The 24,101-nt window shown below is 51.8% G+C and overlaps 1 protein-coding gene across 5 annotated transcripts; it reads right to left on the reverse strand.

The window, feature by feature from the left end:
* Nucleotides 1-484: 484 nt before the first annotated feature.
* Def8 (differentially expressed in FDCP 8 homolog) lies at nucleotides 485-18,291 on the reverse strand. Of its 5 annotated transcripts, none has more exons than XM_060391811.1 (13): nucleotides 18,152-18,204; nucleotides 16,873-17,092; nucleotides 14,039-14,172; nucleotides 12,869-12,966; nucleotides 10,193-10,342; nucleotides 8,887-9,028; nucleotides 7,818-7,982; nucleotides 6,976-7,103; nucleotides 6,769-6,882; nucleotides 5,190-5,270; nucleotides 3,897-4,037; nucleotides 3,497-3,606; nucleotides 485-2,224 (listed from the first exon to the last, which is right to left on the reverse strand). In XM_060391811.1, exons 2-13 carry the CDS (start codon nucleotides 16,944-16,946, stop codon nucleotides 2,122-2,124), a joined length of 1,440 nt encoding a protein of 479 aa, XP_060247794.1. In that variant the 5' UTR covers nucleotides 16,947-17,092; nucleotides 18,152-18,204; the 3' UTR covers nucleotides 485-2,121. The 5 variants fall into 5 exon arrangements, with proteins under 5 accessions (XP_060247794.1, XP_060247793.1, XP_021486897.1 ...); XM_060391810.1 differs by lacking the exon at nucleotides 18,152-18,204 and adding an exon at nucleotides 17,757-18,111; XM_021631222.2 differs by lacking the exon at nucleotides 16,873-17,092 and having other exon boundaries at nucleotides 18,152-18,291.
* Between the last annotated feature and the right edge of the window lie 5,810 nt (nucleotides 18,292-24,101).

Genomic DNA, 24,101 nt, shown 5'->3' on the forward strand with positions numbered 1-24,101 from the left:
AACATTTATGTTGGTGCCTTGTCTGACACCAACATAAATGTTTCTCCCAACGAATCCCTAAATATTATTTCACCCAAATATCACAAGCCCCTGAAATATGGAAGGCTAAACTGTTTTCCTAAACTTGTAACTGTCTTGTGTGTCATTTAACCCTTCTTTTACCCAGATCCACCATACACCAGTCCAGATACCCTGTAATTAGACACTAAGATAGCAGTGGCATTGCTGTGACTCTGGGACCCCTGTTGCCCGCCTGGTTTCATGCTGGGTGTACCCTTCCCTAAAGTGTTGGCCATGCAAATGGGCTTCTGCTGCTGGCCAGAATCTTCTTTCCAAGTGTGAACTCATGGAAGGACCTACAAATGACTCTACCAAAATCTGCATCACTCCGAAGACAATGGTAGAAAAGAGGTATTGAGAAAGGTTTGGAGTATATTATCAGAGGGACCCAACACTTTGTTGAACAAATGCCAGACTAGTAATGTTTTCTTTAGACACTATGATTTATAGTTGGAAGCGTGTGGTATTGATTACACAGGAGGCTGAGAAAGGGCCAATAGCCACAGGACAGAAATGTGATACAATGGTAAGAAAACACACAGATTTGGGGGTGTAGGAAAATGGCATTTGGTTTTAAGACCCTCTTTAATGCCAAAGAGGAAGCAGGACAGGGACCCATTGCTGACCCCATCACACCCAAAGGACTCTCGACTCTCTCACCCGAGGTAGGTCAACTCCACTTTTCCCATTTTCCATATGGGAAAACGGAAACAGAAAAGACAGCCAAGAGTAAAGCCACCCTATGGTAAAGCGGAGCAAGGAGGTGGCAACATGTCCGTCCATCCCTCAGACAGGCCAGCTAAGCTTCAACGTGCTGGTTAAGGTGTCCCTCCTTGTGCCTCGTAAAAGTGAGGGCAATCCAAGTTGTGACACTCCCTGGCCTCTGACACCTGCGTGTGTCAACAGCAGTTCACAGCTAAGGAGTGCAAGCAACTTCCAGCTTCCCAGGGAATTAAGACAGAAATCATGTTTTGAGATCCCCTCCACCCCACACCCCTTCAACCATAGGATTTATGGGGTGTATGCACACAGGTGGAAGGTGCCTCAGTGGACAGCTGTGGGTCCTACCCACCTTTGAAGCCTGGACCTCTCTACATGGGCCATAGACCTCCTGCTTGGGTCTTGCTGAAGCAAATATTTCTAGCTCTTGGCCCCAGGCTCCTAAATCAAAACTCAGACACAGGCAGAACACTACAGCAATAGAACAGACCTCTGTGGGAAAATCTGCCCCCCCCCATGCCACATAGGTCAATGATAGCTGACAGGCTCACCTGCCCTTGAACCTCCCCATGTATGTAACTGGAGGCTGAGATGTCTCCCTTCAGGTGGGCCCCTAGCTGCCCAGCTCAGAGCACCAGGATAAAGTGGACTAGGCTACGGCAGAAACAGGGGCACCTTCCAAGAGAAGCCCCACAGACCCCTTCCCTTCCCTCCCGATAGTACAAAAAGGGGGAAACACAGCACTGACACACCAGTGGCGACGACCCTCGGGATGCTGGGAAGATCTGTGGGACACCGTCGTAAACAGCCCCAGTCAGAGGACACCTGAGGCCCCCAAGGAGACAAGTGCTAAGAGGGATGGGAGCCTCCTAGCAGAAGCCAAGTCATCCATGGTGAGCTAAACCTCAGGCGGCATCCTCTGGTCTCACTGGGCAGGCCTCTGAAGTGGGCAACCAGTCGTTAGGGTGGTCTAGACAGGGCCAGGGCCATCTCTATGGTGCAGAAGAATTCGTTGTAATGCCTGGAGGGCTCTGTGCCATAGGAAAGGGACTTCCCCCCTCTCTTGGGGAGCCACACCCAGGCTCCCCCGCCTAAGGAGCCCTACAGTGGGGCAGAGGCAGCATTTTGTCCCTTTATAGCAGCAAACCCAATAAACAGCCAGGTATAGACACTCCAGGTCTCAGCAAGCACCCGGGAATTGAGAGTGCCATGGCCACTAGTCACTTCCTTCTGGCCCAGAAGAGGTCCGGAGAACGCACTCAGGAGTCTCCAGGGTAGAACGGACATCCGGTTGGCAACGCCAACAGGGTGACAGCCAGCCTGGCGCTCTCCTCTGGGGTTCTAGGCATCCATGTCTAGACCAGGCTCCTGGAACAGTGACTGCTTCCTCAGGTTGAGCCGGGCACACTTGGGGCATGTGGTTGAGTTGTCATAATAGCAGTCCCTACGGTTAGAAAGACAGGCTGGGTTCTGCACAGAAACCTTTACTTCTGAGGCTAGCCCTCAATGTCTTTCTGCAAACAGGCAATCAAGCCCAGAGCTGCTCACAGCCATAGAGCAGGGGCAGAATCGGCATCCCAGCATGATTCGCCACAGTGCCGGGTGTGCAGATGCTGGCCTCCACTAAAGAGGAGGACTCCAACCAGCAGACTCAGGCTCCAAGCTTCTATCTGCAAGAGTGTGTTCCTGCACATGCAAAGGCACACACATGCCATGTGTGGAACACAGGAACAGTTGGCAGGAGGTGGCTCTTTCCACCGTGCAGGCTGCAGGGATCAAGCTCAAGTCCCTGGGCTTAGCACACGCTCCTTTACCTGCTGAGCTCTGACTTAGGCAACCATCACTACCACGTGCTGACAGTATGAAACTTCCATCCTTGGTGCTTCCCAAACTGTGTATCAAAGTACATGTAACACGGCTCTGCAGGCTCCTTCTTTTAAACATTTTCTGTTCGAGGGGCTGGAGAGAAGGCTCAGTGGTGAAAAGCACTGGCTGCTCTCCCAGAGGACCCAGGTTCAATTCCCAGCGCCCACAAGGCAGCTCACAACTGTCTGTAACTCCAGGTCTGACACCCTCATACAGACATATATGCAGGCAAAACAGCAGTGCACATAAAATAAAAAAACAAATATTTTTAAAAAAGCTTGTTTCCCTATTCAAGGGTGAAGGGAGGTGCAGGTTTGGGCCCATCTGGCCTGTACTGATCCAGAAGGAGCAACTTTGATGCAGGAATAGAGCCAGGCATTGAGCTGGCTCTGTGGGCAAGTCAGGACCAGGAAGGCTGCAGAGGTCATAGTTTAGGCTGCAGTGGCCGAGCACGGGTGATCATTCCTAACGGAACTTTGTTTTCTTGCGACAGGGTCTCATGTGGTTCAAGCTGGCCTCAAACTTGCCGTGTGGCTCAGGATGACTGAACTTTGGTCCTCCTGATTCTGCCTTCCAAGTGCTAAGATTATAGGCCTGTACCGCTATGCTTAGCTCTCTTCTGTGCTAGAAATCAAGCCCAAGGTTCCATGCATGCTAGGCCACATTCCCAGCCGCTTAACAGAACTTTTAATTTAGGCATAGGCACCAGGGCAAGGGGCTCTGAAAGCCAGACAGTAAAAAATCAGGCGCGTGTCTCTTCTTCCAAGGGCAGCAGTGCCGGGGGCAGGGCCACAGAGGACAAGGGAGGAGCCTGAGCACCTAGGCCGAGAGTGTTGCAGGCCACACCCACCTGTGGAAGACAGCTGAACAGTCGGTGCACACTGATGTGTGGCTGTCAAAGGGGAACAGCACATCGCCTTCCTTGCAGAGCTCACAGACGAACCCCTTGGCTTGGCACCGCTGTCGAAAAGGGTATCAGTGAGCCGGGCGTGGTGGTGCACGCCTTCGATCCCAGCACACAAGGAGGTAGAGGCAGGAGGATCACTGTGAGTTTAGGGCTAGCCTGCTCTACAAAGTGACCAGGACAGCCAAGGCTACACAGAGAAACCCTGTCTCAAAAAATAACAAAATCAGAAAAGGGAATCAGTGTGATGGGTATCGCCGGTCCTGGCCCCTGGGGCCGGAGGACAGAGCGGCTTGGAGACTGCTCTAGACAGGGCCGTGACCCCCGAGGGGACAGGGAGGCCTACCTCACAGTCCAGCTTGATGTGCTTGGCGAAGAGCGTATGGGTCTCAGTGAGCGAGCAGCTGAGCCGGCCCAAGTGGACCTCCAGGAGGTCCTGGATGGAGTACATCTCATCATTCTCCACAAAATGCTGTCGGTCCTGGAGCTGCCGAGACCCAGCAGGCGTGAGGACGAGTGCAAAGCAAAGTCCCCCACTCGCCACCCACAGCCCCCCCTGATATCAGGGCCCAGGGTTCGAGTGGAAACCACAGGTCTCACAGGGGCTCTGTTTGGGGACCCCAAGAACCTGGAGAGGCCAGGGGAAGATATACAGCCTGAGCAGCACTTCGTGATCCACGTGTGCCCCCATTCCACACACCTATCATGTCCCTCCAGCCGCAGTGGCTGTTCAGCGCACCCCACCCGTCCCCACTGCCTCTTCCTGGTCTCTGTTTAACAGCTTCCTTTTCTTCCCACCTCCTGCCCATCCTGCTTCTGGACTCAGTGCCCACACCCTGACATATTACCTGTTTCCCTTGCCTTCCTGACCCACTGGCCACTCTCCCAGGGCCATAATTTGGACCAGTGTCTGAGATTACTTAGTGAGTGAAGCAGTACCTGAGTCTTAAAACTTGTATTTTGTCAACACTGTATAATAAATATAAATATTTTGGGAAAACTAAAAAAAAAAAAAAAAAAAAAAAAAAACAAACTTGTATTTTGGCCAGGAGTAATGAATGTCTTTAATCAAAGCACCTGGGAGGCAGGTAGATCTCTGTGAGTTTGAGGCCAGCCTGGTCTACAGAGTGAGTTCCAGGATAGCCAAGAAACCCTACACAGAGAAACCCTGTCTCAAAAACAAACAAACTAACCAACAAAAACAACAACAAAAACCTTGCATTTTAAGCTGGGCGTGGTGCATGCCTTTTAGTCCCAGCATGCAGGGAGGCAGAGACAGGTATATCTCTGTGAGTTTGAGGCCAGCCTGGTCTACAGAGTGAGTCCAGGACAGTCAAGGATATACAGAGAAACCCTGTCTGGAAAAAACAAAACAACTTGTATTTTGTTCAACCTGCCTGGGAAGGCTAACCTCCATGAAGGCTAAACACAGGAATCATTTACTTTAGTTTCCCAAACTGAGATCATCAGAGAACACTGTTGTGTGTAGACTGACAGCTTGTTCTAGATGTGACACTCCCAGAGCAAACCACTTGGAAGGCTGCTAGAAGTGTAACATCTACTGTGCTATTTGACAAATCTGGGTATGAAGGCCTCCATCACCCTGGCTGCCGGAGACCTGTCCCTCCAGCAATCTGACCTGCAGCAGCAGCCGCGCCTCCATGGCCTCCTTGCAGGTGATGAAGTATGGCTTCATGAGCAGGATGTCCTGGCGCAGCTTCTGCGGACACAGGCAACAGGTGGGCATGTCAGCCGTGGCACGCTGACACCACAGCTGCTTCCGGAAGGCTAAGGGGCTGCTTCCGTACTGGCGTCAGGGGGCCAGACCCACAGGGTGGCTTCTCCTTACACTGGGGGTCAGCAGGGACTGGGGAAGGTACCCTCAGATTCCACCAGGTGGTCCTACACTTGATTGGTTTATCCAACCTCAAGAGCAAATCAGTTTCTGAGCTACACTGGAGCCTGAGGCTCATCACATGCTGCTCTTGAGACCTCCCTTGCAAGTTACTCAGCCCATTTCACAAACAGTGAGCCCACCCACTGCCCCAGGATGGGCTGAGCCACATCCAAAATCCTAGGCAGGCCCCATATCCCTCATCAGTACCTTGGCCTTGACCATTCATCCTGCTCTGCCTCAGGCTCCTCCCCTAAAACATGGAAGATCTTTCTACTATATTGTTCACGACATCACTTCCTGCCTGAACTACAGTGTCTGCTGATTTCTAACTTCTGGCTATGACTGGCCAAAAGCCACATAGAGCTGCTGAAAATGCTCAGCCTTCACCTGTATTGCTGTAAGTATAGGGTATATCCATACTAGAATTCAAAGTCATCGAGAACACAAAAAAAGAGTAAAATATCTTGGCAACTTTGTATGTTGATTGTATATTATAATAATATTTTGGTTCTATCGGGCTGAGGAAAACATGCTATTAGATTATACCTGCTGTAATCCCACACTTGGGAGAGAGAGACAGGAGGGTCAGGAGTTGAAGACCAACCTCAGCTATATATCAAATGCAAGGTCAGCCTGAGCTGCATGCTCTATGCCAGATCTATACAATCCTGGAACTGAACCCTCTGCTTCCTGCATCTAAACTAGCATTCTAACAACTGAGCTACATGCCCACCTAGACAGATAGACAGACAGATAGATAGACTGACATATCGATAGATAAATCGAGGGATAGATGGTTGATTAATGAATAGAATTAAAACTGTCTCTCTCTTACACACACACACACACACACACACACACACACACACACACTTTTTGACAGGCTCTGACTATTGGAGTTCAGGCTGACCTCACACTGGTAATCCTCCTTCCCCAGCTCCCCAGTGCTAACATCACAGGGATGAAACACCACCCTACTTTTCAGTGAGATTATTGGAGAATTTAACATTGTCTCTATGGTTGTAACACTTCTGCTCCAGCAGATAACAAAGAGGCCTGTGAAAGGAGCAGCCCCTCCGCTCAAAACCTCCCATAGGAACCAGGAGTGGCGGCGCACGCCTTTGATCCCAGCACTTGGGAGGCAGGGGCAGGCGGATCTCTGACCAGCCTGGTCTACACAGTGAGTGCCAGGACAGCCAGGGCTACACAGAGAAACCCTGTCTTGGAAAACCAAACCAAACAAACAAAAACAAGACAAGACTAAACAAAACCTCCCACGGGGAGACAAATCCATCCCGACCTAACGGGGGCCTGGCCTCACCCGGATCTCCACCAGCTCTTCCACGTAGTTGAACAGCAGAGGGTTAATCTCGCGGAGCCGGAGCACTGGCCGAGACAACATCAGCGCCAGGTAGCGCATGCTGCAGCGGGACACCTGCAGGAGAGCTCAGTGAGCAGCGTGCCGGGCTAGGACTGCCCCTTCTCCCCCTTCGCCCTGCTCCCCACCCCCCAACCTCCAAAGCCCAACCTTGCGTGGCTCGAAGTCCCAGTTGTGCACCACTCGAGCGGGGATGACGGCCAGGTCGTTCCAGTGGCAGTGGCTGCAGTAGTACTGGCCCGTGTAGTCACACTGCCGGGCCTCGCTGGGCACGCCTCCTGTGGGGGCCGGGTTGTTACAAGGTCAGGGTAGCCACTGGGCACTCAGGTCTGCCTCCCACGCCCAAGGGCTGACACCGTGTGGTCCAGCTTCCCTCTCCACGGCTGCAGGAGAGAGTGAGCTGAGCTAGGGGGTCTGCCCTCTAGACTTGACTTACCAGTTCTCCCCGAGACGCCCTAAGTCACCCTCGGTGTCTCAGCACCCTGACTGCTCATCAGTGAGGTAAGATAGAAAGAACCCCTGAATGGACCCTGTAAGTCAACAGCTAATATTTCCACCTCTAGGGTGTGGTTATTTTGCCACATTTTCTTTTCTTCTGCAGCTCTGGGGCAGAACCGAGAGCCTGACATACGCGGAGCAAGCATCCTTCTATTGACTCACATCCCCAGAGCTATAGTGTTCATTCGTTTGGTTGGTCGGCTGTTTTCCCCTAGTCCTTGTCTCTGAGTTGAGGTGCTGAAGTCAGAGATGAGAGACTAGCCCGGGAGAGGTCTAGATAAGCCACAAAACAGCCAGAAGCTGCCTGTTCCCATGGGAACTGAAGGGATGCCAGTAACCTCCCTTCCTCATGCCAACCAAGGCCCACGGACCGTGCTGGCCCCAGGCCCTCACTCAGCTGCTTTAGGACAGCTTTCTCCCACAACAAGCAGGTGCCCTTCCTGGATCAGCTCTGCACTGTGCTCTGGGTGGAAGGAGACCCCTCCTTCACTCACGCAGAGAGATGGGGGCGCGGCACTCTGCACAGCGGTAGTCCTGGCTGTCCAGCCCGGCCTCGGGGCAGATGTTCAGCTCATACTCGGCCTGGTGGCTGACCTTAGAGCTGACACAGGGTTTGGAGATGAGGTTCAGGCACTTGCTGTGACACCGATAATAACACCCTGCGGCAGGAAAACACACATGTCTCTCAGAAGCTGTGTGGATCGCCTCGGCCTAGGAGCACCTTCAGCTGGACCCCCCCACTCGGCTCCGCCCTCCAGTGTTCACAGCAGCTAAGACTTTCTCCCGGGACTACTGCCTGTCTCAGCATCTCAATGGTCCTCATGTGTCTGGACCCCAAGCTTTGTCTTAATTCGTGACTCACACATCTAGAGGCAACGTTCCATCAGCATCCATCAAACCCCAACTATCCAGTGACATTTCCTCGCTTACATCTCAACTGTCCTCTCCTCCGTTCTGCTCAACTTTGCAGCCCTCACTGCACATACAGAAACACCCTTGGTCTCCCGTAAGTACGCCGCCCCTTAACCATGATGCTCCTCTCAAAGGCAATGGGCACGTATCAACCTTTGCACACAGGATTCCCCCCGTACAGCATCCTTCATCCTTAGATTCACTCCTGGCTGACCTCCAAGGGCTCGCTAAAATTGCCACGAGAGTATTTTCATTCTACCAAATATAATACCCACTGCACCCTATAAACATTATTCCCTCTCCATTTTCCTTTCCCAGCACCATCTGACATAGCGGGTCACTTCCCAATCCGGTTCCTCACACAGAACCATCATTCTGCGATGTTCTCTCCGCGCTTCCCAATACAGCAGCCTCCACGCTCACGCGGCCACTGAGCATTTGTAAAGCCAGTAGTGACACTAAGCCGAGGATTCAACTCGGTGGACTTACACTTTAAAGCCACCCTGTGATTCGCCACTATACTAAACAACTCAGATCTAGGCGCGGGGCCAGCAAAGGCGGGCACGCTGGTCTCCCCTCATCTCCAGCACAGCAAGCTCCGCCATCGGCCTAGTCTAGAGAGTGGTGGGAGGGGTCTGGGTCGTGGCCCACCTGTGCAGGTGTACCAGGTCTGGATGAGGCCCCAGATGATGGTGCTGCACTTATCGCAGGTTTGCTTGACACTCTTGCTCTTCTCCTTGTAGAAGCGGTGCTCCAGGAGAACCCGGATATTGGGCTCCTCCTCATTGGGATCCTGCAGGGCAAAGCAATAGCACAGTCCCAGGTGAGTTAAGCTGCAGCTCCTCCCCTTCGTGCCAGAGCCCCAACCCAGGCCTTCCAGGAACTGCCTGCCGCAGAGATTCTGAATGTCAGCCCATGCATGTTCCCTTCTCTCCTCAGCGACTAAATTAGGTATCAACCCTTGAGAACCCACACAACTTTCTCCAGACTCTTTGCACCCAGGGGCTGTAAGCAGGAGGGCAGGTACCTCCGCCCTTCCAGCCCTTCCACTAGTTTCATTTGTTTCGGCAGGGTGCCTGGCGCTCCCTTCAGGATCTGGCAGAGTACCAGAAAGAATGCCTCAGGGTCCTGAGATTTCTGGCTGCTGCCTGGAGCCACTGTGCAGTTTTCTTGAGGAAAACTGCACGCGTATCTCCTTGAACTACTCTCTCTTGGGATGTGCTTCCTACCATGCATATCTTCACCTATTTCCTAATCAATACTGCACTTTAAACTCCCAGAGGCTCAGAGTCGGGACAGGGAGCACGGTGACAGCCGAGCCAAAAACCACAGACTCAGGACTGATCCTGAACTTCCGTGGGGTTTGGATTCCGTGACACACCCTCTCCTCTGGTTGACACGCTCAGGTGATCTCCCCTCCTAGGTCAGACAACTCAGAGAGGAGTTGGTCAACACACTTGTCTCCGTAGGTGATCGCAAAACTAACCCACGGCTGTGACAGTTTCAGGAATGAGCACGTATTTCTAGCCAATCACTGTGAATGTTGGCTAAGCTTGTGACCCAGGCCTAGCCAATCAGTCCTGACTGGCCTGCCCACACTGAGAAGGGCGGACTTGTGGGAAGATGGGTATCAATTGCCGAGGCCATCTCCGCCACCTCTGAGGGATGCCTGAAGGTTGACTAAAGACGAGGCAGAAAGAAAGACACTGTGGAAGCTCCCCTCCACGCAAACGGTTAACAAAACAATTCTTTTTCACTGTAAGCGCCTTAGATTGGTCCCTCCCAATCAAGAGGGGCTGTTCTATCAGGGAAGCAGCTAGCCTCTACTTTCACCTGGCTTTTCCATCCCTGCGTAGGCCTCTCAGCGAACAGGGAAGAGCCACCTCAGGAGGAGACCTCGCTGTCCCGTAGCCTCCCGTCATTTCAGCTCTCTGCGGGAGAGCAGGTCAGCACGCACCTTCAGCTCCTGCAGCTTCAGCCGGAGGTGGATCAGCCTAACCACGGCGTCCTTCTGCTTCTCCGACTGCTCCGGCAGCTCCAGGATCGCCTGCTTGCATTCTTCTATCGCCTGCCGCAGCTGCTCCACATCGGAGGCCAGGAAGAGACCCTACCCAGGTTGGAATGCAGCGCTCAGAGGGCCGCCTGGAAGTGCCTCCCAGTAGAAGGTGAGCCTGTCCTCATGAGTAAGGGACAGAGCAGGCCTCAGCTCCCTCACCCACATGAAGACAAGCTCAAGGGCCAGGAGAGTTAGGGAGCCCACACACCAGGCAGTGGCGGCGTACTCCTTTAATCCAGCACTGGGGAGGCAGAGCCAAGCAGATCTCTGAGTTTGAGTCCAGCCTGGTCTACATAGTGAGTTCCAGGACAGCTAGGGTTACACAGAGAAACCCTGTCTTAAAAAAGCAAACAGCCAAGCTTGGTGGCGCAAGCCTCTAATCCCAGCATTCAGGGAGGCAGAGGCAGGCGGATCTCTGTGAGTTCGAGGCCAGCCTGGTCTACAAAGCAAGTCAAAGACAGCTAAAGCTTGTTACACAGAGAAACCCTGACTCAAAAAACAAAACAAAAAAATAAAGGGGGAGGGAAGGAGCTAAAAGTCATCCTCAGCTACATAGCAAGTTTGAAACCAACCTGAGCTACTTGAGACCATCTTAAAGAGAAAACAAGGGGCTGGGGAGATGACTCAATCAGTAAAGTGCTGCTTCCCACGCAAGTCTGACCCCCCCCAGCACACAGATCAAATGCTGGCCACATCTGTAATCCCAGCGCTGGGGAAATGGAAACAGGATGATGCCTGAAGTTCCTTGGACAGCTATTCTTGTTGAACAAGTAAGCTCCAGGTCAGTGAGAGACTGTCTCAAAGTAAACAAATAAAAGAGGCAGAGCAAGCGAGGCAAGCGAATCTCCAATCAATCCAAGGCCAGTCTGCCCTACAGAGCGAGTACCAGGTTGGCCAGGGCTACACAGAGAAACCCTATCTCAAAGAGATGAGAGGAACCAGATGGTGACACACACCTTTAATCCTAGCACTTGGGAGGCAGAGGCAGATGTATCTCTAAGAGTTCAAGGCCAGCCTGGTCTACAGAGCTAGGACAGCCAAGTTAAGCCAAGCCAAGAGAAACCAAAAAAGAAAAAAATAGATGGATAGATAGAGAAGAGAGAGATAGACAGATAGATCGATAAGGTGGATAGCAATAGAGGAAGACACCTGACATTGACAGCTGGCCTCTACACATGTCATATACACATGAGCTTGTTTAAGATACATACACCAAACACACAATTAAGAAAAAATTTAAAAAATGCAGGGCCTGACGGCTCACAATTCTAATCCCAGTTTTTGGGAAGCAGAGGCAGGCTGATCTGAGTTTGAGGCTGGGTTGGTCTGTAGAGTGAGTTCTAGGACAGCCAGGGCTACACAGAGAAACTCTGTCTTGGGCATGACTTCCAAGAGCAGGGGGTGTTGCTCCCAACATGCTTATCTAACATTCCAGAGGCCCCCAAGATTGCACACATAAGTACACACTTCCTCTTTAGAAACCCTTCCACCAATAGCTTTTTTAGTCATGCTGTTTCATTTCTAAAAAGAAAAGTTGAGAAAATGAGGAAGGCTTAAAGGAAGCTAGCAAAGCAGCCTAACCGTGCACACTCACCCCAGACTCAACACTTCTGGATGCTTTCCTCACACACTGACCCAGAAGCTCGGAGTCTGGCTAAGGCCTCACACCTGGAAGGCTCTGCTTCCACTGAGAAGGTCAGGCTCAGGGCAGGGAGGGTCACCTGACTCTGTGCTAAGATACCCTCCTCCTTCCATGTGACAGCCTTCCTAAAGACTCAGGCAGAAAGGTAGTGATGTCCTTCCTCTTTGGAGCTCATTTTGTGGCTAAGCAGAAGTGTGAGCGAGGCACGTTACAAAAGACGTCAGACTCTCTGGGCTGAAGGACATGAACATGCAATTCAACTACCTCAGAGGCTGAGGCAGAAGGATAAAACAGTCAAGACCAGCCTGTGCTACAGAGCGAGTTGAAGGCTGGATCACCACCTTCAGAGGTTTAAAGGATTACCTTTAATCTCAGCACAGGGAGAGGTGGGTGGACCTCTGAATTCAAGGCCAACCTGGTCTACAGAGTTTCAGCCAGCGCTACAGAGAAGCCCTGTCTGAACATACCAGATAGATAGAGAGATAGATAAATTTACCCTGTTTCTGTCAAATAAGGTAGAGATACTTTGCACAAAACTAAAGGGCTTTCAAACATACTTTTCTCTTCAAAACAAGCCTTTGTTGAACGTAATACGGAACAAGCCGGACAGCACGGCCCTGGAAAGTGCTGTTTATACAAGACTCCTGGGGACTCCACACACTCTCACACTCATTTCTGAAGATCCTGAAACTGAGGAGGAAAGAGGAGCCTCGCCTCCTTCCTCAAACCCAAGCTGTCTCCAGACTCTCAGATTTGGAAGATGAGGGCCGGGTGCCGTGAATGGTTCAGAGTCTAAACCCAGGTGACTTGGGGGCCCGATGGCAGTGGCTAGCCAGAAGGGAACCTGTACCAACTCACGAGAGTGTCTGAACCACTGGCCACCTGCAAGTGCTGTCATGAGGGTAACACCCCAGGGTCCAGACTCCACAGCTTACCACAGGGCGGGAGAAGTGGTCTTCAGACAGGCCGAGATCCATCACGCGCTCAGAGAAACGGAAGTCAGGTTCCCCGGCTGGCAGCTCAGGCAGGGTCTCTGGAGAAAGAGCACAGGCATGAAGGATGGAGAGGTCCACCTGCGGCCTGTCTCCTCATCACCTAGGGAGGCAGCTGGGCTGGATAGGACTGAGCCAGGGGTGCAGGGGAGTCCACAGAAAGTGGGGGCTGGGGAAAGCCAGGCACCACTCTTGCTTCATCTGGTCGGCATTTGTAAAGGACTCTGCCTCACCGTGAAGACCAGTGAAGAAGTGGGGTTCCCATTTCTGATCCCCTCGTAGGAAGTCTGACTCTTGTGTGCTTCTCCCCCCCTCCCAGCCCCCCAAAAAAGACTTGTGAACCAACACTGGGAAGTACAGAGTGGCCCACAAGATAGTATTATAGAAGCATCCCAAACTGGGTGTGGCCAGCACCTGGGAGGCTGACACAGAGTCACCTATTTCAGTTTGGGGCCAGCCTTGGCTACACAGATGGACCCAGTCTCAAAATAAACAAACAAAGAATCCCAATTTCTAAGGCAGATGCTCCCTGTGTAAACAGCTGGAAAGCGCTGACTGGCTACGCCACAAATTTCATTAAGTTCTTCCTGGTCACCCTAACAACCACCCTGACCCCAAGCACCCCCTGCCTACCCTACCCAGAATTCCTGCCCTCCTGCCTCTCTGATCCCAAGAAGGTGAGGGTCTTCCCAAAAACACTGCATCCAGCAGACTCGTCTCCCTAGACCTCAGTCCCGAGTTTGTTCCAACGTCTACAGAGCAACCTCCTGGGCCTCAGCGGTGACCCTCCAGACTCAGACCCCTGCCCTCTAGACCAGTGGTTCCCTGCCTTCCAAACGCTGCTCTTCATGCTGTGGTGACCACCCACCAAAATACTATTTTCATTGCTATTTCACAACTGTAATTTTGCTGCTGTTATAAGCCATAATGTAAAGATCTGTATTTCCTGATGGTCCTAGGTGACCCCTGTGAAAGGGCTGTTAAACCCCACCCAAAGGGGTCACAACCCACAGGTTGAGAACCAATGCTCTCGAGTGTCCACTCTGGTAAAGAAAGCAAATGAATTAAGGTGTCAGACAATCTACACAGCCCTCACCCTACACGGATGCTCACCTTCTGAAGTGATTTCTTGGGCCTTCTCACTGGGTTCCTGTTCATGATGCTTTGGTCCAGGCTGTTTGTTGAAGGGGTTGAGGTGGGCCTGCCGGAAGCGAGCCAGCTTCTCATCATATTCCATAGCATCCCACCTGCAGGGTCCAGCACGGCGGAGGTGAGCGTCCGGGTCCCGGGCTCCCCACAGCTTACCCTCTCCAATGCCCTGCCTCTTTCACTTCCCAGAAGCTGGGGCTAAAGGGCTAGTGCAAGGCAGTCCCCCAAAGCAGCCTCGATCCTTACCCCTACCAAGTCCCTGGGCTACCCCAACCATGCTCCCCTGGCAGTGTGCTCTCAGAAGAACCCCCAGTAATAAGGACCAGTCCCGGGGTACAGGCTTATCCCAGGTTGCCTGAGGGAAAGTCTGGACCCCAAGATCATGCCCCTGTGCAGGGGCTCCTTCGGTACCAGCTGCTGTGGGGCCGGTACAGCCTTGGGGTCCTCAGAAGGCTCCTTGCTAGGCCTCAGATGACCAATTTCTCACTTGGCCCCACTCCAGCCCGGCCCTTTGCTGCTAGCCGATGCCTTTGAGCCACACCTCTTGAAATGGGATCGTCCTTCCTATCCCTTGAGGTGTTCAGTACAAAGCAGAACGTCCCAAAAGAACCTCCGTGTTAGAGTGTGCACCAGTGAATACCCTGGAGTCAAACCAAGTCAGGGTGACCTAGCACCCTTCGCTGGCCCCAGCAATTCCACTAGTGTGGGGTTGTACCTCTCAGGCGCGTGTCCCACCCTGCTGCAGAACCCCGTGGTCTAAGCTTTCCCCACAGCTCCCTGCCCGGGGTCCCATCCGTGTAGCAGGAAGTGTTCAGGTTCCGGCTTCTCAGAAAGTCAAGATCGACCGGCGCTCCTTCCCCTCCCCAGGGCTCAGCCCACACTGGGAACACCAGGCTGTCGGTTCCTGGCAGAAAGGGAGGGGCTGTGTCTGAATGAAACAGGAGCAGTTGGAATGCAGGTCTCTGCTTATCTAGTCAGGGCACATTCCGTAGCTTCTCTCCACCTCTGTTTCTCCTTCCAGAAGTGGGTCACTGTGGGTGAAATCAGTTCACAGACCTGTTCACGCCTGTAATCCCGGCACTCTGGGAGGCAGAGGCAGGTGGATCTGAGTTATAGGCTAGCCTGGTCTACAGAGCCAGTTCTAGGATAGCAAGGGCTACAAAAAGAAACTGTATCTTGAAAAAAAAACAACAACAAAGTCCTCTATTCAAGGTTTGCTGTTAGGATAGGAAGCCAGGAGGCGAGTTTGGAGCTGTGTCATAGGTGCCTGGTACAACTGTGCTTTTGCCACGCTACAGTCAGGAATAAACTAAGCCCTAACGCCTTCCCTGCTCTTAGAGATTAGAGCAAGCGGGCGTGGTGCACGCCTATAACCCCAGCAGAGGCAGAGGTAGGTGGAGCTCTCCGAGTTCAAGGCCAGCCTGATCCACAAAGTGAGCCCAGGGCTATACAGAGAAACCCTGTCTCTGAAAAAACAAGGGGGGGGGAGTTCTGTCTCTTGCAGCCAAAATAGATCCTAATAGATCACTCCAGTCAGCTCAGCCTGAACACCAGCTCTGCTGGCCTTGCAGCCTTTCTCTGGTCCCAATCCCTCACGCCTCAAATACAGAATTATAATGATACCATGTAGGGCTAAGCAGTAATAGGGGACTCACGGGAAAAGAGACAGACTCTCGCCCTTAATCCATAAAGCCTGTTATTCACCATTTCCTCTCCTCTCTTACTAGCAGTCTATGGGATAGCCCATTGCCCATCCTCTTACTGCAAGAGAAAACTCCACCAGGCAGAGGATAATGACAGGAGGTCTCCAGGGACAAACTGGCCATTTATCTCCATTTTACATGGGAAATCCCCTTCAACCATGAGAAGGACATTTCTTTAAAAATTGTAAGCTGGGCGCAGCAGCGTATGCCTGTAATCCCAGCACTCAGGAGGCAGAAGTGAGCAGATCTGAGTTCGAAGCCAGCCTGGTCTACAGGGCAAGTGCCAGGACAGCCAGGGCTACACAGAGAAACCCTGTCTTGGAAAAAACAACCAACCAACCAACAAGCAAGAAAAAAAAATGACAAAATGCCTTCATTTTTCTCTGTTGGCAGCATGAGCCAACATGAGCCCAAATTCTCTCCTTTGCCATGAAAACTTCAGCCTAAGAGCTCACACACAGGCAGGCTTCTTTTCTATAAGCATCGGGACAATCTCCATGGGGTCTGGTATCAGGATTTTTGTAATGATTAACTTCATTAATAAAACAGGTCCAAGAGCAAGGGGATGAGGAGATGGCCCAGCTGTTGAGAGAACTCCCTGCTCTTCCAGAGGACCGGATCTGACTCCCAGGACACCTAGCTGCTCACAACCATCTTTAACTCCAGTTCCGGAACCTAGCATCTTTTTTTAGCCTCCAGTGGCACCAGGTATGTAAGGGGTACACAGACACACATGTAACCAAGGGCACTCGCCAGAATATGGTAAGCACCTAATAAACACCAGTTGCAATTATTACTGTCATCATTTCTGAGACTTGGGCAACTCTGATTTAAATCCAGGGGTAAGGACCTGTGAGATGGCTCAGTGGCTAAAGGTACTTGGTGCTACGTCTGACGGCCTAAGGTGAACCCCAGGACCTACAAGGTGGAAGGAGAGAATTGATTCCTGCAAGCTGTCCTCTGACCTCCACATGTGGGCCAGGGACACGCTTGTGCCCACACACATATACACACAAAATAAGTAAATAAATTAATGTAATAATAAGAATTTATTAAAATAACAAAACCAATCAATGTATGGTCCTACTCTCTTGCCTGGACGTCAGGGAGAAGGCCAAGGCTGACAGGAAGAATGGAAGTGTAGGGCAGGAGCCACTCCCAGAAGCCATCTCTGGAACCCTCCTGGTGTTTCAGAGTACAGTCAGAGGGGCACAAAAGACCTTGAGAAAAACCCTTGCCAGCAACTCTCCTCTGGGCCGCCTTTCCCAGGAAAATGGTTCCCTTGTGCATTTCCTAACTGGCATGGCCACCTGACCTGGAACAAAAGCAGGGGTAAATTAAGCAATGGAGCCATTTGACCCGTCTGCCTAGTTGGTCTGGTACCAGTTGGGAGAAGCGTATTGCCCTTTCAGCTGAGAACAAACAGACGACACCCCAGCACAGGCGGGCTGCTGGAAAGCAACGGCTTTGAGGATGACACCATCTCCTATTTCCTCACCCGCCTGGTGGAGCTCTGCGCCCAGAAGTTACGGTTGGCCGTGAGAGATTCGAGAAAGGGGGAACAAAACAAAACTCCGTTCCATCGAGCCCCTACGGAGGCGTCTCCCAAAGCAGATAAAGTCACAACTTGACAACTGAGGGCCTCAGAGTAAAGCCCAAGGGTCCGTGGGGCATCAGAGGCCCTGGGTGGAAGCTTTGGACCGGTTACTGAAAACGAGAGCCCACCTCCCGTGTGTTCCTGCGGGTTCAGCCACCAAAAAGGGCTAGTCCAAGGGCCACAGGGGGCCCGGGGAAGGGACAAGGTACATCCTTTCTGCTCCCGCCGGTAAGAAGGATGGACGGGTAATCCGGGACAGGCAGGGCCGGCGTTAATCATTCTCAGCTACCCAAGCAGGCGCAGCCAAGTGCACCTCACTCCCACTCTACCCCCTACACGATGAGCTCCGTCTGAGGACGCAGGTCTCCACCACCTTCCTCACCCATTTCAGAGTTGTGAAACCGGAGGCTCAGGGAAGCCCAACATCGTAGAGGGAGCACATCCCCGCGGGTCCTTGGGCCGGGAGTCCCAGGCGCAGCTTCTGACAGCCAGCCGGTGGCTGGGGGAGGGGGCCCCCATCTGTGGATGCTAAGCTCTGCCTCACGTAATGCGGGGACCAATGAGGTCATCGGGGCCTTGCGCACAGCGGAGAGCCAGCAGGCGGCAGCCGGGAGCTGGACGCCTTTGCTGGAGGCCTCTGCCAGTTCCGCGCCTTGGGTGCGCGCACAAACCGGATCGCGGAGCCCGAGCACGGGCGACTGCGTGCGGAGATCTGCACCCATGCCTGCTTCCCCACCAGACCCACCAGACGCCCCCGGAGGCCGCCGCGCGGCTTACCTGGCTGCCGCTACATTGTACCGGACCGGCTGGCTACACTGTATTCCGCCGCAGCTACGACGCTGCACCCGCCGCTTCGCCCGCTGCTGCCGCCTCCGGCCAGGAGGTTCATGACACCGGCCGCCCTTCTGGCTCACTAGAGCGCCTTCCAGTCTCCTGCCTCAGGGCGGTGGGGTGCATTGCCTTTTCTTGCTCCCACCCCTGGTAATTGAACTCAAATGAATGGCTCCACAATGGCAACCCCTGACTCCTCACAACTCCAGCACTGACATTCAGCTGTCCCCAAGGACAGCACCATGGTGACATCTAAAGTGCAGCTCAAGCTCCAAAAGTCCTACCTGAGAGGACAACACACACACACACACACACACACACACACACACACACACACTCCTCTGGTGGGTAGATAAATCAGTCCCACCTGCGGCCAACGTTCAGCGCATCCCTGATCACGTTCCCCGGAAGCTTTGTGAGACCTGACTTCCACCTGTGCCCCTCTTCCCCACTCCATGGCGACCACCACAGCCGTGACAGCCGCGCTCTCGTCAGCCTCCCTCTGAGCCTCGAGGCCGTCCTCAGCCCAGCAGTTGGAGGGGTTCTAGGGAAGAAGGCTCCCTCAGACTTCGCTTTCCAGCTCTCTCACCACCAACCTCCCTCCTCACCCTTACCACGCCAGGTCCACACTTCGGGTCCACTCCTGCTCAGCCCCTGCGAACCGAAACATTGTTTCCCAATGCCTACTTCCAAGGGAAGCCTTCGGCCAAGCCTCAGTGCCATCAGACGTCTGAGAAGGATAAATTGTAACAGGAAGTATAATCCAAATGGTCCATGAGCCAGCTAAATTGACAGAGACTTGCCCGTTACCTAGGTGGTCACGCCATCTGGTCCTGTGGTGTTGACGGCTTTGTTGGAGGCAGGGGTCCCAGGGCAGCGCCTGTCCTCTGCCCTCATGTCCAGAATATCTGAGAGGCGTTTCATGGAGGAGAAGCCTGGGGAGCTGGCCTTGCTTTATCAGGCAGAGTGGGGAGGGCAGCTCTCCAGTGTCTGGCTTGTCCACAGCTTGGGCTGGGTCTCGGTGGCAGGCCAGGCATTTGAGGCAGTTTTTACAGGTGGTTAGTGTTACCATAGTCCAGGGGGAGCTCCTGTGTCTCGCCATCTTCACAGCCAATGTTGGTTTTTTTCTAGAAATGTCCTCTGCCAAAGCTGTTCATCCTTTGCTCTTCAGTTCAGCCTCGGGGAGATTTTTTAGAACAAGGGCAGAAAGCAGCTGCATTCTTCACCAAAATATCACAAGAACGGTCTCTAGGCCACATATTAATATTCTTCTCCTCTGAAACGTCTTGCGTTGGTTCCCCACAGTACAAACCACCCCCAGCACCACCGTCTTCCATGCTCCTACAAGTATGGCCTATTGAGACCCGCTTAAAGTCTCCAACCACTCTCCTAGTCCAGAGTCCCGATGTGTTCCACATTTCTCCAAACAAAAGCAGGGTCAGGCCATCGCAGCAGCACCCCAGTCCTGGCACTAACCTCTGTCTCAGTTAGGCCATGCCCACAGCAGCTTATAAAGGAAGATGTTTAATTGGATCTGGCTTGGAGTTTCTGAGGTTTAGTCCATTATTGTCATGGCCGGAAGCATGGCAGTGTGCGGGCAGACATCGGTGCCGGGAAGATGCTGAGGGTCCCACCACTTGATCGGCAGGCAGCAGAAGGACACTGAGCCACGCTGGGTGGCGTCTGTGCACAGGAGTCCTCAAAGGCCCCCCACAGTGACACGCTTCCTCTAATAAGGCCACAAGGCCTTACTACTCCAGCAAGGCCACCATTCTTAAGAGTGTCACTCCCTACCAGCGAAGCATTCAAACACAGGAGTCTGTGGGGGCCGTCACAGGCTGGCTTACAGTTCAGAGGTGTAGTCCATTGTCATCCTGACAGCAAGCAAGGTAACACGCAGGCAGACACGGTGCTGGAGAAGAAGCTGAGAGTTCTACCTCCAGATGCAAAGACCTCAGGAAGAGGGATCTGGGCCTGGCTTGAGCATCCAAAACCTCAAAGTCCACCCTCGGAGGCACAATCAGCCTTACCTACTCCCACAAAGCCACACCTCCAAGAATGCCACACCCTGTGAGTCCTTCTGGGCCATTTTCACTCATAGTCATTTCATGGCAGTGGAGCACTGACGAAGACAAAAACAGAAAGGAAGAAGCTAGGTTACACAGAGGCCCCAAGGAGCTGTAGCCACAGAATTAAAAGTATGGTCCAAGGTGAATTAAAAACAGATGGCAAAAGCTGTGGTCTAGCTGTAACTGTGCTGGCCCCGATATTGGCAAGATGAGAAATTTCCTCTTTCTTTGTATGTTTCATTGGGATGCAATAGACAGACAATAAGTTATGCTTGAGCTAGAGAGATGGCTCAGCAGTTAAGAGCACTGTCCGCTGTTCCAGAGGTCCTGAGTTCAATTTCTAGCAACCACATGGTGGCTCACAACCATCTATAACCCAATCTGGTGCCCTCTTCTGGCCTGTGGGTGTACATGCAGATAGAGCACTCAAACATAAAATAAATCAATAAAATATTTAAATAAATAAATTGGGGGCTGGAGAGATGGCTCAGAGGTTAAGAGCACTGCTTGCCCTTCCAGAGGTCCTGAGTTCAATTCCTAGCAACCACATGGTGGGTCACAACCATCTATAATGAGATCTGGCGCCTCTTCTAGTGTTCAGGTATACATGCAGACAGACACTGTATACCTAATAAAAATAAATAAATATTTTTAAAAGTAAACAAATAATACTTGAAGTATACAGCTTGAGAAAGGTTGCCGTGTGTGCAGGCCTGAGAAAACCATGAGAAAGACTTCTTCAAGTCACTTTTCAGCTCCCCTTCTTTTCTTTCCCCCGAGAAACTCACAGATCCTTGCCCTTAGGTTGGACTTTCTATACCATTATAGAGAGGAATTCGAGTAGTATTTATCATTTTTTCTGCCTTGTTTCACGCCACATGACTGAAACTCGGCCGCATCATAGCCGATGGCAATGCTCTGCTTTCTTTACTGTCAGGTTCATGGCACAGATATGCCGCTCACCTGCTCGTGACCATCTGGGTTGTTTCCAGTGTTCACTGTCGGAAATAAGCCTGCTATAAATGCCTATGTGCACGTCTTGGTGTGGAGACGTGCTTTTATTTCTCCAGACAAATGCTCGGCAGAACAGGTAGCTGGTGTGGTAAGCCGATCCTTGCTTCTCTGGGAAGCCGTTCACTTTATTTTTTGAATGGTGCTGTGCCAGTTCATGTTCTTCCCGGCAGGTGTCCTAGTTACTGTTCTATTGCCCTGACGAAACTGTGACCAACGCAACTTACAAAAGAAAGCTCCCCGCCCCCTCGACAGGGTTTCTCCGGGTAGCCCTGCTATCCTGGACTTGCTTTGTAGACCAGGCTGGCCTTGAACTCACAGCAATCCACCTGCCTCTGCCTCCCTGAAGATTACAGGCACGCACCATCGTGTCCAGCTAAATGAAAGCATTTAATTAGGGGGCTTACAGTTTCAGAGGGCGAGTGTATCCGTGACCACCATGGCAGGTAGAAAGGGTCAGGCAGGCAGGTGTGGCACTGGAGAGTTGCTGAGAGCTCACACATCTGATCCACAAGTTGTAGGCACAGAGCGAGACCAGGCCTAGTGTGGGCTATCAGAGGCCACACCTTCTAATTCTTCCCAAACAGTTCCACTAACTAGGACTAAACATACAAACATGTGAGCCCACGGGGCCTTTTCTCATTCAAACCACTACATAGAGTTTTAGTATCCAGTGGTTCCCTTGTCAACATCACTTGCTGTGTCATTGTCTTTTAAGCAGAAAAGTAACACTTTTATTTGGGGGGGGGTGGATTTTGGATTTGGCTTTTTTGGATAGGGGCTCACTCTGTAGCCCAGGCTAGCCTGGAACTCACTATGTAACCTAGGCTGTCTCAGTCCCAAATGTGGGACTCACACACCATGTCTGAAGATGTGTGGAGGGTGGATGAGGGCCAGTGGGAAAGAGATCTCACAGAGAAGTGAAATCCTCTCTCCAGGAGCCAGGTGGTTCAAATCCACCTTCTCACTATTCCTGCCCCTCTCACTTTCTTTCCTCTTCTGAGCCTTCAAGCTCTCTCCTTCTCTAGCTAAAACTTCCCTCTGCTCGTGAACTTTCCCTACCGCGAGGTCAAGGGCACAGTGGGAGGCACTGGGCACACTCCGCTAGGCCAGGCCTGAGTACAGCATTTTAAGAAGCTTCTTCCTTGCCCAGGTGTAGTGGTGCACAACTTTAATTCCAGCACTAAGAAGACGGAGGCAGGCAGATTTGTGTAAATTCTGGGCCAGCTGGAACTACATGAGCAGTCCCTGTCTTAAATAAATAAATAAATAAACAAACAAACATTCTTCCTGCCCTAGTAGCTCACATCTGTAGTCCCTGCACTAAAGGCTGAGGCAGGTGGATTGCCATAAGTTTAAGGGGCAGTCTGGGCTATGTAAGATCATGACTCAAAAAAAAAAAAAAGCAGTAAATATAACCGTATTTATTGGGCAAGAGAATTAGAGGCACCTCAGCTGACCTTTGGAATGTGGACATAAACATTAGGTTTACACAAAGGAAGAATTGGAGCAGAGGGGCACGAGGCACGCAGAGTTAAACAGCCTTCCTTGGACTGTCTGGATGATCATTACCTCAGTTCTCGGTTTACAGGGCAAGATCACTGCCGGCCGAGACAGTCTGGTTCCCGTAGGATAATTGCTCCTGCTAAGGGATGCTCTGACCTTGGAATGATGGGTCTGTGAAGTCTGCTGCTGCTGGGACTCAGGGAGCCTTGCATGTTTGCAGCAAGGACTGGAGAGTTTCGAGCACCTTTGAAAAGTTTTGCTTTGGATTTTTTGAGACAGGGATTCTCTGTGTAGCCTTTGCTGTCCTGGACTCACTTTGTAGACCAGTGCATGCCGCTATGCCTGGATACCTTTTACATTTTTTGTTTGTTTGTTTGTTTTTATTCAGAGTTTTAAGAAGCCCAGGCTGGCAGGCCTCTGACTCTGTGTGTAGCTGAGCATGACCTTGAATTTCTAATCCTCCGACCTCCATTCTCTGGGAGGCGGAATTGCAGCACATCTTGCTTGCTGCACTGTCCAGGATGGAATCCAGCATCTCCTGAACAGTAGACAAGAACCCTCCCAATTAAACAACGTCTGCAAACACTCCTGCAGCCACTAAGATGTATGAGGGTTAAGCCGGTGTCTAACATAAACATTTATGACAAAGAGACAGGCACAAAATCAAGCAGGAACACCAGGCTTTTAGCTTGTTTTACTTGCTTGTGGGTCCAGAGAAGTTCCCTGGTGGTGACATTAGTTTGATTGATTTTTTTTTCCTTTTCTCTTGTTTTGTTTTTGTTTAAGACAGGGTTTCTGGCTGTCCTGGACTTGCTTTGTAGACCAGGCTGGTCTCAAACTCACAGAGCTCTACTACCTCTACCTCTGGAGTGCTGGGATTAAAGATGTGTGCCACCATGCCTGGCCAGTTTACTTTGTTATGGCTGAAAATTTACCAAAGGCTTCACTTCTTTGTTACTTAAAAGAGAATATTGCTGGCAGTACAAAGTAACCAAAAGTCTGAGACAGGAGGAACTCTGGGACCCAGGAGTCTATGACCATCCTGGGGAACAGAGTAAGAAATGGGCCACCATTAGATCAGTTTTTATTTCTGAGACAGAGTCTTACTGTGTAGCCCTGGCTGGCCCCGAATGCCATGAGTAGACCAGGTAGGCCTTGAACTCACAGAGCTCCGCCTGCCTCTGCCTTCCTCAAGTGCTGGGATTAAAGGCTGGTCACCACTCCTGGCAAATTGGTCTTTGAACATCTTCATCATGTGATAATGACAAACCCAAAACCGAATGGAAGAAGCCAATTTTCTTGTCCTACAG

Source organism: Meriones unguiculatus, chromosome 10 (genome assembly GCF_030254825.1).
Source record: "Meriones unguiculatus strain TT.TT164.6M chromosome 10, Bangor_MerUng_6.1, whole genome shotgun sequence".
NCBI classification, from domain to species: domain Eukaryota; kingdom Metazoa; phylum Chordata; class Mammalia; order Rodentia; family Muridae; genus Meriones; species Meriones unguiculatus.

Bases quoted from the DNA above. Each gene is read 5' to 3' on its own strand.
- Def8 (XM_060391811.1), bottom strand. From the start codon at position 16,946: ATGGCTTCTGGGAGTGGCTCCTGCCCTACACTTCCATTCTTCCTGTCA. The intron at 7,983-8,886 runs GTGGGCCACGAC...TTCCTGCCGCAG, and splicing joins GACCTGGTACACCTGCACAG to GGTGTTATTATCGGTGTCAC. The intron at 2,225-3,496 runs GTGGGTGTGGCC...TTCTAACCGTAG, and splicing joins TGTTCAGCTGTCTTCCACAG to GGACTGCTATTATGACAACT.